Here is a 14,814-nt window from a genome sequence, read left to right as displayed (position 1 = left end):
TCTGAGCTGCGTCTGCAGCCTACACCATAGCTCACGGCAACGCTGGGTCCTTAACCCACTGAGCAAGGGCAGGGACCGAATCCGCAACCTCATGGTTCCTAGTCGGATTCGTTAACCACTGCGCCATGACGGGAACTCCCTAATTTTTATTTTTTTATTATTTTTTATTTTTTTGTCTTTTTGCCTTTTCTAGGGCCGCTCCTGCGGCATATGGAAGTTCCCAGGCTAGGGGTCTAATTGGAGCTGTAGCCGCTGGCCTAGGCCAGAGCCACAGCAATGCCAGATCCGAGCCTCGTCTGCAACCTACACCACAGCTCATGGCAACGCCAGATCCTTAACCCACAGAGCAAGGCCAGGATCGAACCTGCAACCTCATGGTTCCTAGTTAGATTTGTTAACCACTGAGCCATGAAGGGAACTCCCCAATTTTTAAATGTTTCTGTGGCTTCACCAGTAATATATGTGGGAATTCCTGGGCCAGAGATTGAATGCAAGCTGTAGCCATGACCTACTCCACAGCTGTGGTAACACCAGGTCCTTTTTTTTTTTTTTTTTTCTTTTTTCCTAGGGACACACTTGGAACATATGGAAGTTCCCAGGCTAGGGGTCCAATTGGAGCTGCAGCTGCTGGTCTACACCACAGCTACAGCAAGTTGGGATCCGAGCTGCATCTGTGACCTAATACACAGCTTGAGGCAACTTGGGATCCTTAATTCACTAAGTGAGGCCAGGGGACCGAATCCGCATCCTTACAGAGGCAACGTCGAGTCCTTAACCCACAGAGCCATAAAGGGAGCTCCCTTTTCTGGTTTTTGTTTGTTTGTTTGTTTGTTTTTTAATGTGTGTTTCTTATTCCATGTGTGTGTCAGGCTTGCACCAGTGACGTATCCCTATAGAATAGCCAGATAGACTATAAGATGTGTTTTCCGAATTTCCAGTGGCCCTTCAGGGTTGCAGCCTTGGTGATATTCCTGGGCACCGGGAATCCATGCCTCTGTTTTTTGACAGACCTGGGCTCTTGCTGACATTCAGAAATACCCTCTTGCTTTAATGAAGGCAGGGCTGGAGTATTCAATCATTACGGCGTTATTTTTGTAAACCTCTCCTGTTTATGATTCCAGGAATAGTTCTGCCAGCTTCTAGAGGTCTGCTCTTTTTTAAGGGACTCCTGTAAGGAGAGTGTGTGCAGAGCTGGTCGGGGGTGGCAGCCGGGGTAGGGGGTGGGGGGGACCGGGACCTGCGTGGGTCCCCCTGGCTAGTTCATAGGGAAAACCAGATGAAGGAGGAAAAGATGGTCCCAGATCCCAGAGCCTGCTAGATAGCATGATGACGGTTCTGTGGGCGTCAACACAGAAGTAGCAGAGTCTTCTTTCAGGCTTCAGTGAGTGAATAGGAGGCATGCAGAGTCCAGATTAGGCAGGCAACCAGCAGACCACTGGGCGACCCCAGTGACTCCATGCCTCAGGCATCCTAGCGTAGCCATCTGAAATTCAAATTCAGGCAACAAACACTTGCTGGTTACCTGCCACGTGCCAGGGTGAGGGCTAGGGGAGCAGACACCAAGAACACAGCATTCAGTGCCAGCTCACACTTGGAATCATTCAAGTGACGCAAGTGCCAGACCCTGAATGTGAGCACCTCCTAAAATGTTGCACCCCAGTTTCCTTGCTTGCCTCACACTAGTCCTGGCCCTGAATATCATTTCAGCTTCATAACTCCATGAGGCCAGTACTGTGTATATCAGTCAGGATTCTTTTGATTGGTTTGTAAGTGGCAGAAACCTTAGCTTAAGCTATTTTAAGCAAAAGGGGAGTTTGTTGGATCATATCAACTGAAAGTCGATGGCATCAGGAGCAGCTTGATCCGGCATGTGCTTGATGTTACTCAGCTCCCTCTCTCAGCTCTTCCATGGAGTGGACCTCCCTCCAGTCATTACTAGGACCTCATGCTTCAGGGCTAACATCTAGCAGAGAGAGTGAGAATCTCTGATCCAGCATTTCTACCTGAATCTTGTTGCTTCTCCTCAGATCTCCCTTTGCCCCCTCTGAACAGTCAGCATGGTCTGAGGAATGCAGCGCACTGATTCAGTCAGGAGGGCATAGCAGGGTTTACTCTTGAGCCAAGGATGGAATTTGCTCCAAGGCACCTGGGCTGCAAGTGGGGGAGGGGTGGCCACCTGGAGAGAAGCTGGGATGCCTTTATCAGGAGAAGAATGAGGAGATACTGGGTGACAAGGCCACAGGTGTCCAGCACACTCTTTACCACACCGTTTTATAATTAGGGCAAGTAAACTTCCCAGAGGTAAGTCAGTTGTCCAGGGTCACACAGTAAGTGGCATTGCTGAGACCCAAACTCATTTCTGTTCTTTCCCCACTCCCTGGGCCCTGTCCCCTTCTCCCACTAGATTCTGGATTCTGAGGTCAATGGCTCTGTCTCACTTTTTGGCACCAGCATCAAAGCCTTAACGAGAGCAGTTTGTACTGGTGGAGAGGAATCCAAGATCCATCCAAAAAAGATTTCAGTCTCAAAAATCTCAGGCTTGGAGTTCCCGTTGTGGCTTAGTGAGTTAAGAACACGACATGGTGTCTGTGAAGACATAGGTTCGATCCCTGGCCTCGATCAGTAGGTTAAGGATCTGGTGTTGCCGCAAGCACGGCTTAGGTCACAGATGTGGCTCCGATCTGGTGTTGCTGTGCCTGTGGCGTAGGCTGGCAGCTGCAGCTCCAATTTGACCCCTGGCCCAGAAACTTCCATGTGCTGTAGGTGTGGCTGTAAAAAGAAAAAAAAAAAAAATCTTGGGCTTAACTTTAAATATTAAACTGAAGGTTTTTTGTTTTTTGTTTTTTTTCTGTTTTGTGATGATTTTTCATGTGTCTTCAAGGATTGCTGAGGCAACAAAGTACAAAAATTGCTTGCTGTCTGCCACCAGCTACCTGATCTCCCTGGAGGCCTCCCCATCACCCAAGCTCTCCCAGAATTTATCGGGTTCTCCTCTTATCACCATCCGTCTCCGGCACCACTTGGTGAGTGAAAGTGAATTTGCCATCGTTTCTGCTCTTTGATTTGGTTTTGCCACAAGGAATATTTGGTTGTCTGTACGACTGCCTAAAGAATCTTAAATGGGATTGGTGCCGGCCAGAATTAGCATTTTTCTCTAGCGTTCCTTTTCTTGTGGTTATTTTTTTAAGTTTATTTTATGGAAGCATAGTTGATTTACAATGGGTTAATTTCTGCTGTACAGCAAAGTGATTCAGTTACACATTTATATTCTTTTTCATATTCTTTTCCCTGATGGTTTATCCCAGGATATTGCATCGCGTTCCCTGTGCTCTACAGTAGGACCTTGTTGGTTATCCATCCTGTCTATAGCACTAGACATGTAATAGTTTGTATCTACTAACCCCAAACTCCCAGTCCCTCCATCCGCACCCTTGACAACCGCACGTCTGTTCGCTATGCCCGCGAGTCTGTTTCTGTTTCCTAGATAAGTTCGTTTGTGCCATATTTTAGATTCCACATAGAAGCGATAGCTTGTGGTCATTTTTGAACTGCTGTGGAAAGTCCCTGGATGGCGCTGGGGGGTGGCCAGGCAGTATTGACACTGGGTAAAAAGGTCTCTGAGGCCAGATGTCACTGTCATAGATGGGTGTGCAGCAACCATGGTGTTTCTTATTTACAATGAGTGTCCTTTTCAGAGGCGTGGGATGCAGCAGTTCTTTTTCCCTTATCTGGATAACAGCCATTAGCAAGATGGAGAGCTTGGTTCTCACTGAGAAACTCACCTAGAAAACACTTTGAAGAGACCATTTTTCACGTTTCCCGTTTTGAGTGATGGGCTGTTGGTCTTGTCCTATCAGAACCATAATTCTCTCTGCCTTCACTTTATCTTCGTTGGTGGTAATGACAAATGTGTTGGGAGTAAGGATGCTCCCCTGTCCTTTAAAAAGCATAGCTGGGAGTTCCTATCGTGGCTCAGTGGTTAATGAACCTAACTAGTATCCATGAGGATGTGGGTTCCATCCCTGGCCTTGCTCAGTGGGTGAAGGATCTGGCGTTGCCGTGAGCCGTGATGTAGGTCACAGACATGGCTTGGATCTGGCGTTGCTGTGGCTGTGGCGTAGGCCGGTGGCTACAGCTCTGATTAGACTCCTCGCCTGGGAACCTCCATATGCCGCAGGTGTGGTCCTAAGAAGCAAAAAAATAAAAAAAGTAAAAAAAAATAAAATAAAAAGCACAACTTTCCTGGTGCCAAGATCCCGTCCTGTGATATGGTGTTGATTCAACATCTAAAGGTTGTGGTTTCTCAAGGAATTTATAAAAGAATTCAATAAATGTATTATATGTAATTTTAAAATTTATTTCATGGAAGTATTGTTGATTTACAATGTTGTGTTAATTCCTGCTGTATAGCAAAGTGATTCACATTTTGATGCAGCAAAATGTGAATTTCCGCTTACAGAAATATTCTGTATATTCTTTTTCATATTCTTTTCCATGATGGTTTCTCCCAGGATATTGAATAGAGTTCCTTGTGCTCTACAGTAGGACCTTGTGGGTTATCCATTCTCTATGTAATACGAACTCAATATATTTTGGGTTGTGGGAAGTTATACAAGAATGCTTGCTGCCAGGATTTTCTACTTAATTCTGTTTTATACAGTTGCATCCCATTCTACCAACACCACCTGAAGACCTACTGTGTGCCAGTCTCTGTATTCCCTGCCTCTCTTGCTTGTACACCTGTGTTTTCAATGCTGAGCCACTGCAGCTCCCTTCTCACTCTGCATGCCCCGTGCCCCCCAGCCCCATCTTTCCCAGGACGGTCCGGCCCTTTCTTGGTGCCCTCAGAATCCAGCCCTACCCAGTCGCCTACACCTTCTGGCCAGTGTCCGTATTGTGCTCTGCCAGGTCAGCGGGTGCTGCCAGATGGCCATTGGTCCGTTACCTCCTTCATCCTGACCATCTCCCGCCGCTGTCCTCACTTTCTCCTTCCCGCTCTGGTTCAGAGGCCACCTTTCTGCAGGAACGCTCCCTCTCTGCCTGCTCCATCCCTCCCTCTTGTGGTCCCTTCCATCCACCTGCACACACTCCTGATCTGGATCTTCGAATGCCCCCTCATCCTGCCTCTCTCTCTCTTCTTGAAAAATCACAAAATATTGGAGTTTGCGTTGTGGCTCAGTGGTTAACAAATCCGACTAGGAACCATGAGGTTGCGGGTTTGATCCCTGGCCTTGCTCAGTGGGTTAAGGATCCCACGTTGCCGTGAGCTGTGGTGTAGGTTGCAGACGAGGCTCGGATCTGGCGTTGCTGTGGCTCTGGCCTAGGCCAGCGGCTACAGCTCCGATTCGACCCCTAGCCTGGGAACTTCCATATGCCGCAGGAGCGGCCCTAGAAAAGACAAAAGGGCAAAACGACCAAAAGAAAAAAAAAGAGAAAAATCACAAAATATTAAAAAAATTTTTTAAATTGTGGTAAAAGACACGTAACATAAAATTTACAGTTGAACCACTTCTAAGCCTACCGTTCAGTGGTCTTAAGTACATTTCACATTGTTACGCAACCGTCACTACCATCCACCTCCAGAAATCTGATCTTGAAAAACTGAAACTCCGTCCCCATTCAACATGAACTCCCCTCCCCTCCCCAAGCCCCTAGCACCCACTATTCTCCTTTCGGTCTCTGTGGTTTTCACTGCTCCCAGGACCACATGTAAATGGAGTCACACACATGGTTTGTCCTTTTGCGTCTGATATGTTGCATGGAGCATCAAGTCCTCAAGGTTCATCCACGTTGTAGCCAATGTCAGAATGTTCTCTCTCTTTTTTTTGGCCACACCCACATGTGGAAGTTCCCGGGACAGGGATGGAACGTGCACCACAGCAGTGACAATGCCAGATCCTTAACCTACTGAGCCACCAGGCAACTCCCAAAATGAATATCCTCCTTTTTAGGTCTGGACCATATTCTGTTGTGTGGACAGACCACATTCTGTTTGTTTGTGCATCCACTGATGGACACTGGGGCCGCTCCCACCTTTAGGCTGTTGTGAGTGATGCTACTGTGAACTTAGGTGTGTAAGCATCTCTTCCAGACCCTGCTTTCTGTCTTTTGGGGGCTATATGCAGAAGTGGCATCGTTGGATCCCAAGTTCCAGAGATCTTATGCGATCACCTCCCCCTTCTCTTCTGCACACTATTTAAAGTCAGTTTTGACTGTTTCCACTTTCTATACAGTTTCTTTCTCTCTTCTTTGGCTATGCCCATGGCATGCAGAAGTTCCCAGGGATCCAATCCTCACCACAGCAGTGGACCCTGTCTGCTGCAGTGACAGTGCTGGATCCTTAACTCCCTGAGCCACCAGGGAACTCCTCTGTATACATTTTCAAATGCCAGAAATGGCCTCACAAGTCTCCAGAGACCTCGCTCACTTGGACCCCATCCAGGCCCCCACCCGCCGGTTTCCAGGACACGTCCCTGTGCAGGTGCCGCCCTTTCGCTGCCCCACCTTCTCAACCCCCTAAACATAGGTGTTCCTTTAGCTCTGCTGCATGCACGCTTATTCCCCTGATTCACAGGAATGACAGAGAGATTTTAGCCACCGCCTCTGTGCAGATGTCCCTGATGACACAGAACCCACTTCCTCCCTCAGCCTCGACCCAGAGCTCCTGTTTCTGGGAAGGCTTCTCCGCTCCAGGTTTGCAGCGTGGGCACCTTTACCTTTGAGCCCGAGCATCCTCTGTGTCCTCCTGCCACAGTTGCCGATCTCTCTGCTCTGAGTCTGGCTCCGCAGCGCCCCCTTAGGACCTGGTCTTCACGCAATAGGGTGACCCTATTTTCAGAGGGTCCCTAGCAGGCGCTCCCTCCAACCAACCCTCCCCTTGCTCCGTGTCTCCTTTCTGATTGGGTTCAGCCCAAGCTGGAAGCTTTCTGACTGTTCTCTCTGAGTTCCCAGGCTTATCTTCCAGAAACACACACCAGATGGTCTTTCTCAACTGCTTAAAACCTTTCAGTGACTCAGGTTTCCCTGAAAAAACAGTTCAAGTCCGGGCTTTGGGGTCAGTCTCTAGCCGACCTTTCCAATCCGACTTTCCGTATGAACCTTTGTCTAGCGGATGCTCGCTGTCTTGTGAAGTCCAGTCTCACCCACGTCAAGGTCATTGGAGTCCGTCCCACCTTCTCCACCAACCCCTCTCTGACCTTCCCAGGGAAGAACCGCTTTTTCCTCCAGCCCATCTCTGCGCTGCATCAGTACCACTTCTGAGGCCTGTCTGACATTATTGCTGCAAATCAGCCATCTCTTAAACTAGCATGTCTGTTTCTGAAGAAGCTGCCTTGGACCGTATTTGGGATCATCTGTCCTTTCCTCATGACGCCTGGCCTTGAGCTCTGGCTCAGAGCAGCGGCTCAGTAACCATTTGTTGAGCGATGCCCAGCTCAGAGTCAGCCGCACCGTATAAGTAGCCTCGACTTAGAGCTGTGTGGTCATTTGTGTGTATTTGGGCGGCCCCCCCTTTCAAAGGCGAGGATGCTCATCCTCGGGCAGAGACGCTGCCCTTGCCGTCATTGTGAGGATGTCGCTAATCCCCCGAGAGTGAACTCAGCGGACTCAGCCTGAGTTGGGGAAATTTGGTCCCAGCAGGAAGCAGAGGGATTTTAGTGCTTGCAGTGTTGGGGGTTTTATTCTGTGGCCTCCAGATACTGCATGTCTGTAATCAAGAGTGTGGAAAAGCAGGGAAGCCTCGCTCTGCAGGACTCTGGAAGCAGCCAGTGTTTGAAGCTGAAGTTGCCCTGGGGAAGGGGGCTGCAAGTCATAGCAGACCTGGGGGGCCAGGCCCTGCTGGGCCTGTGGCTGCCGGGGGAGCAGGAGGGTCTCAGGACCAGACAGGAGGCAGAGCGGGAAGGGGAGGGAGGAACTGCAGGGGAGGTGGGAGAGGATGGACAGCCTGAATGTGGGGCTTACTGGGGCCCAGACCCCCACTGAGTGTGCAGGGGCATGGATGTGTCCATGGGCACCCACACAGCTAGACTCAGAATGCATACAGACACACACTCACTCAGGACACACGCTGACACATAAATACACACACCCAGACCCACCGTGTGTGCACACACACACACACACACACACACACACACACACGACACACACACCAACATGTAAATACTTCTAAATACCCAGACCCAGCACACACACACACACACACACACATACTCACACTACACACACTTACACACATGAGTACATGCACACACCCAGACTGACAACACACATACAGACACATTCATTGATGCATATGTGTGTGCGCACACATTCAGGAGACATACTGAGACACACACACACACACACACACACACACACACACACACACACAGACTCAGCACACAGACATACACCTACAGACCTACCCAGACCCAGCACAAACACACAAACACACATATGTGCCCACAGCTCCCACGGCCACCGCCCATGTTAGATGAGGTTGGTGTGAGCCCGGAATTTGAAGCAGGGAAGTGGTTTGGTTTTGTGTATCATGGTTCCCTCCCTCCCTCCCAGCCCCCTTCTGGGGAGGACCATCTCCAGGGCCCTCAGGACCCTGCAGCCTGTCTGCTGTCCCCCCACGAAACCCTCCTCCCGCTTCCCCTCCTTCAGAGCGGGCTGCCCACCTTCCCATCCCGCAGAACCCCCAGCCAGCTCCCAGCTGGTCAGCTGATCCCATCCTCAGGCTGTGGGCCGCCACTTGGTGTTCCCAGGGGCCGCGCATCCGCAGTTTGCTCATTGGCTTGTGCAGTCAGCTATTCACTGACTCTACAAATACCAGCTGTGTCATCACCGCCCCTTCGGTTATAGTTTGTCATGATGGGGTAGTGACGTGGATACCGGGGTTAGTTAGTACTGGTTCAGTTGATAGTCTGTGGTGCAGATTCCAGCCTTGCCTGACTTAAGCAAAGAGGGAATTTTCCAGGACAGTGCACACCTCATGAGACTGGGGGGAGCTCTGCTGGGGGGTGGTCAGGGCTGGGCAGGGGCCCTGTGCTGGTGCTGCCTCTATGTCTGTGCCTATGTCCCCTCTTCATGATGCCAAGCCCCAGGAGGGAGCAGGAGGGAGGCTGTGTGTTGGCCTTTGTGCATCATGTGCCAGACCCAGGTACACGAACCCCAGGCCAGAATGGGGCAGGGAAGTAGCTGTCGTTCCCCCAGGATCACCTGCCTGGGGTTCGTGTACCTTGACAACTGCAGCATCTAAATGGTGATACAGGGACTTCCCGTTGTGGCTCAGCAGGTTAAGAACCCAGCTAGTATCCATGAGGATGTAGGTTCGATCCCTGGCTTTGCTCAGTGGGTTTAGGATTCAGTGTGGGCGTGAGCTGTGGTGTAGGTTGCAGATGTGGCTTGAATCTGGCATCGTTGTGGCTCTGGCCTAGGCCGGCAGCTGCAGCTCTGATTCAGCCCCTAACCTGGGAGCTTCCATGTGCCATAGGTGAGGCCCTAAAATGAAGAAATGAAAAAATTCCTGGTGAGATGCAGCCTCACAAGCTGTGGACCACACCAGCAGAAGCTCTGATAAATTCCAGCACCTGGACTTTCACCTGAGTCTCAAGACACCCATGTGTTGTGGACAAGGGCCCTGAGGGAAGCTCCTGGGCTGTTCCCCGTGAACTGCTGGGACCCTGGTGCCATCAAGATTTGGTACCTTCTCAAGCCCTCTGAGGGCTCAGGGCTTGGCTGCGGATGGGAGTGTGTGATGCGGCTTCCTCAGAGGTGGTGCCCCAGCTTCTGATATTTGGAGGGAAGCCACACATCTGGATTGGAAATTATACCTCTGGATTTGTACTGTTGGCAGCTCATTCAAATCTGCTTTGAGCATTTTCAGCCAAGACACATCTGATTGAATTTGGCCATATGGTCACCAGTTTACAATCTCTATGTTGTTTTCTTTTGAGATTTTTCTTTGAAATGATTTTAAGGAAAAATTGCAAAATAGGACAGAGTTCCCATACACCCATCACACCCTAATGTTAATATTTTAAAGCATACTTTTTTCTTTTGGTGGCACCTGTGGTGTATGGAAGTTCCTGGGCTAGGGATCGAATCCGAGCTGCAGCTGTGACCCGTGGCCGTGCGTGATCCTTAACCCACTGTGTCACAGTGGAAAGTCCTAAAGTATAATTATTAAAACCAGGAAATTAACCATGATATAAATTAGTCAATGGATCTTGCTTTGGATCCTGTCAGTTTTCCTGCTATAGGCGTTTTCCATCCAGAACCTCACCTGTCTCCTCACCTCCCAGCCTGTCGTGGTTCTTTAGCCTCTTGGTCTTTCAGCACCTTGACAGTTGAAGAGTCCAGGCCAGTCATTTTGGAAAACATCTCTCTGCTTGGGATTGTCTCGTATTTTCTCACAATGGGTTTGGATTATGCATTAATTTTCTTTAATTTTTAAAAAGATTTGGTATTTTTAAATTAAAGCATAGTTGATTTACAATGTTATGCCAATTTCTGCTGTAGCCCAGTCACATATATATGTATATGACATTCATTTTCTCATATTATCTCCACGTGCTGTACAGTAGGACCTCATTGCTTATCCATTCTAAATGTAATAGTTTGCATCCCACTCCCTCCTGCCTCCCCCTTGGCAACCCCAGGTCTGTTCTTCATGTCTGTGAGTCTGTTTCTGTTCTGTAGATAGGTTCATTTGTGCCACATTTTAGATTCCAGATATAATCGATATCGTATGGTATTTGTCTTTCTCTTTCTGACCTACTTAGTAGGAGAATCTCTCGTTGCATCCATGTTGCTGCCAATGACATTATTTCATTCCTTTTAATGTCTGAGTAGTATTCCATTGTGTATATGTATCACATCTTAGGGTTATGCATTTTTTTTTTTTGGTCTTTTTGCCATTTCTTGGGCTGCTCCCACAGCATATGGAGGTTCCCAGGCTAGGGGTCTAATTGGAGCTGTAGCTGCTGGCCTACGCCAGAGCCACAGCAAGCCAGATCTGAGCCGCGTCGGCAACCTACACCACAGCTCATGGCAACGCCGGTTCCTCGATCCATTGAGCAAGGCCAGGGATCGAACCCTCAACCTCATGGTTCCTAGTCGGATTTGTCAACCACTGAGCCACAACAGGAACTCCATGGTTATGCATTTTTGACAAGAGCCCCACAAGAGTGAAACTGTGGTTTCCCGACTGCGTCACACCAGACCGTGTGAGTTTTCTGTAGCTGCTGTAACAAAGTAGCACAGACTGGAATTGGGGGGTGAGGGGCTTAGACAGCAGACATTCATGGTCTCACATCCTGGAGGCAGGGAGTTGTAGATCAAAGTGTTGGCCGGGCTAGTTCCTCCCAATGCCTTTTACCTTGGCATGTAGATGGCTGTCTTCTCTCTGTGTCCTCATGTGGTCTCCCTCTGCCTGTCTGTATCCTCATCTCCTCTTCTTATAAGGACATCAGTCCTAGGGGATTAGAGCCCACTCCAATGACCTCACTGACATTAATCACCTCTTCAAGGCCCTATCTCCATACGCAGCCACATCCTGAGGTTCTCAGGGCTAGGACTCCAACATAGGGTTTGGGGGTGGGGGCACAATTCAGTCCAAACACAGGCAGTAAAGGATGGTATTTATAATCACTGGCGAGGTTCTCTTTTGAGTGCTTGGTTGAGGAGGTGTCCACCAGATTTATCCGCTGTAACACGGTTTTTCCCTTTGCAAATTATAATATCGTCTGGGAGAGATATGATGAAACTGGCCTTCATTTCATGATACTTCCTCCATGAATTTTAGTCTTCCATGGGTGGTTATTAACTGCAGAAGTTATTACTGTAGTGTTTTGGCACTTTTCTATTTCCATCAATCCTTTTACAGTCATTAATTGGAATTTTAACATAAGGACAAATAGTTATTTATATGTTCAATTACTTATTCATATCAGTACGACTCGAATATTTGGTTTATTGCATAGGTTATACTCCAATATTATCAATATTTATTTTGTTACTCAAATTGTCCCAGCTTTAATCATTGAGAACTTTTCCTGGTTGGCTTCTGTGTTCTTTTGATATGCTTTCCTTCTTTTTGAGTTTTGCCTTACTTTCTGGCATTAAAGATAGTCTAGGCTCATGAAATTCACCATTTCTCTAAGGAGCCCTGGTTCATTTTATCAGTGAGTGGCATGTAGAAACCTGGGTCTGTGTGGTGAGTGTGCTTATTTCTCCTGGGGTGTCATTGCCTCTTGATCTTCTGAGCAGACAGAGCTGGGAAATGTACATCGGTACTTAAACAAGCAAATGCACACATTTGTATATTTATCTGTATTTATCCATCTGTGTATGTGTATGTTAAAAAGTGCGAGTCCATTCTACTAACTCTTTCCAATCTAATGCCACAGGATTCATTCGACCCTTTTCTTAGATCCTTCATTCTCCCTATTGGCTTTCACTATTCTTGGTATTTTTACTTGTTTATTTAAGCCCATTACACATACAGAGTAGTTGCAGGATTGCTGATCCATAGCCCTGTGGGAAAGAAATGTACTAACTAGGGGACGCAATTTGTTCATATTCTTTTTGTCATCAGCTTACAGTATACAGTTGAAATTCTGTTTTCCGAAGTTATCGAGGTTGCTTCTTTTCTTCCCTGTTAGATTCATCTCTGCTTGTTTGTATTTGTTATGGATGTGCCTGTTCTGGTTGATTTTAGCTATTGACTTATTTGGGGAGTATGTAAAATGTTACCATGGCCCCAAGGGGCAAGGCTACACAAGCAGGTGCATGCAGAGGCGTGGAACACCACCCTGCCCTGCTCCATTCTGTGTTCTTTCCACTCCATCCCCACCCACGCCCTCTAGGTAAGCAGTTCTCGTCTCTGGCTTATCCTGTGTTTTTGTTCGTGCCAAACCAATACGCAATGTACATTTTCTTATATCTCCTTCTTTCTCCCATGAAGGGTAGTGTGCTAGGAAAACTCTTTTGAACCATGCAATTTTTTACACAGTCATCCTGCAAATCACTCTAAACCAGTTCATAGAAATTGTCCTCTTCTTCTTCTTCCTTTAACCTCCCCCCCACAAAAAAAAACACAGTTGCCTAGTATGCTGCTGTGTGGATTCATTCAACCCTCGTGTGGTTTTCAACTCCTCTCCTGTATCTGGGTGTTTGAGTTGCTTCTAGTATCTTGCAAGCAATTTGCATTTTCCTGTTGTGAGAGGTGCAGCCTCTATTCCAGGCTCTCGGGAGAGTTGGTCCACTTGCAAATGGACCTCCCTCCTCAGGCTACTTCCTCCCTCCCTTGTTTTGTTCAGGTGGCAGTGAAGGGGCAAAGAGGCGAGAGAATGGAAGGAGCTCAGTCTCCACACCTGAGGTCGCTCTGAGAATGGGCGCTGCCAGCGGGATTCCTTCCCTTCATGATCCATGTGTGTGTTGAATTCATTTCTAAGGTTGCAGCAGTATGACCTGTTGGTCATAGATAATACAGAATGGATCTCAATGATTAACTATCCCGCTACAGTTATTATCCAGGTGACCCAAATGAAGAGGGGTTTGGGGAGCAGCAGAGCTGAGAATTAGCCGCCCCCTCAAGGGACAGCGCTATCCCACCAAGCAAGCCTGTAACAGAGAGTCTCCAGAAGGTGTGGGCAGGAAGCAGGTGCAGATGCTCCGCTGAGCTGTCTGAGCTGGATTCTGTGACCTGGGTCCTGGCTGGAGGGGCGCGGGGGATGGCTTCCAATGGTGTTGAAAGCTGCTGGGTTTCAGGTGTGGCTGGAGAAACAGTGCCAGATGAAATGGAGTGTCGCTGTGCTTTTTGAGGACACGATTTTCTTTTCTTTAAGGACCCCACCCTTCCAGATCTTAGAAGCTAAGGAGAGGTGTTTGGACGACATCTCTTTGATATGGAAGACTCTGGCCAGGGGCTCTCTGGGACACTGTCTATCGCTAGTCCTTGACACCGTCTTGTCACAGGGGTGTCTTGATGGTCCAGAAGATGGTGTGCCCTGGGAGGGGGGTAGGGGTGCGGTGCAGGGGGGGGGAGAGAGGATGGAGGGGGTGAGAGAGGGCATGTCCTTCAGAAACACTTCCTCTCCCTTCCCTGCTGCCTTTGCTTGAATTCCGGCTTCTGCTGACCTTCCTGCAGCTGCTGGACATTTTGTAGAAGTTGCCTTTTTCTTTTTTTTCCTTCTCTGAAATCAGAAAGGTGCCAGTTTGGAGAACAGCAAAAAAGAAAGGGTGGATTAAAATGCAATCCCCGTTTTAATGGTTGGTTACTGTCGTTATTTTTAAAAAAGAAAGTTTTTGAGTGAAGACTCTGGTCCAACGGAGAGGCGGAGAGGAATTTTTATCATACCAACGGAGGACGGTAATTGAGGCTTGTCTCAGCCAAGCGTTCTCTAGGGTTTTGGAGGTTTTTCTTTTGAAGGTTGCTTTTACATTTCCGAGGACGTTTTTTGGGAGGCGTGCTTTTTTGAGTTTAAACGATTTTTGAGTTTGTCCGATGGGAAACATCTTTTGTAGAGGCCTGCGCTGCAGGCAGGCAGAGTGGAGGGGACCAGGGAGGCTGGACGATGTCCCCAGTATCACTGGGGGCTGCGTGGTGAAAAGTTGCTGCACTTTATCCGGACAGCGGGGCCAAGGAGGATGTGGCTTCTTTTCCTGGCCCTGTGGGATCTCTGAGGGATGGTGGTCGCAGCGGGGTCCTGCCGAGGGCACGCAGTGAAACCCTGGGATGGGGGTGGCCACCAGAGACACTGGACCCATGTTTCTGGGACACATGACCTGGGGCCTGTCCCCATGCCCTCCATGGGCTGGTGACTG

General features: G+C 48.6%; 1 protein-coding gene across 7 annotated transcripts in view; it reads left to right on the top strand.

Moving 5' to 3' along the window:
• Window positions 1-14,814, top strand: part of ADGRD1 (adhesion G protein-coupled receptor D1) — a 181,648-nt gene that overhangs the window by 66,039 nt on the left and 100,795 nt on the right. For all 7 annotated transcript variants that reach the window (XR_014828481.1, XR_014828480.1, XR_014828483.1 and 4 more), the window contains one exon: window positions 2,882-3,023. Coding sequence is in view for 2 of the 7 variants with exons in the window: in XM_003483408.4 (XP_003483456.4) it covers window positions 2,882-3,023 (142 nt within the window). In the remaining 5 variants the exon portion in view is untranslated. The remainder of the gene's footprint in view (window positions 1-2,881; window positions 3,024-14,814) is intronic.

This window comes from Sus scrofa, chromosome 14, assembly GCF_054392235.1.
Source record: "Sus scrofa isolate SSC_HxYL_T2T_F1_AM1 chromosome 14, Sscrofa_HxYL_maternal_Yorkshire_Landrace_v2.0, whole genome shotgun sequence".
NCBI lineage: Eukaryota > Metazoa > Chordata > Mammalia > Artiodactyla > Suidae > Sus > Sus scrofa.
The sequence above is the reverse complement of the archived record's forward strand: the minus strand, read 5'-3'. Positions and strand labels throughout refer to the sequence as shown.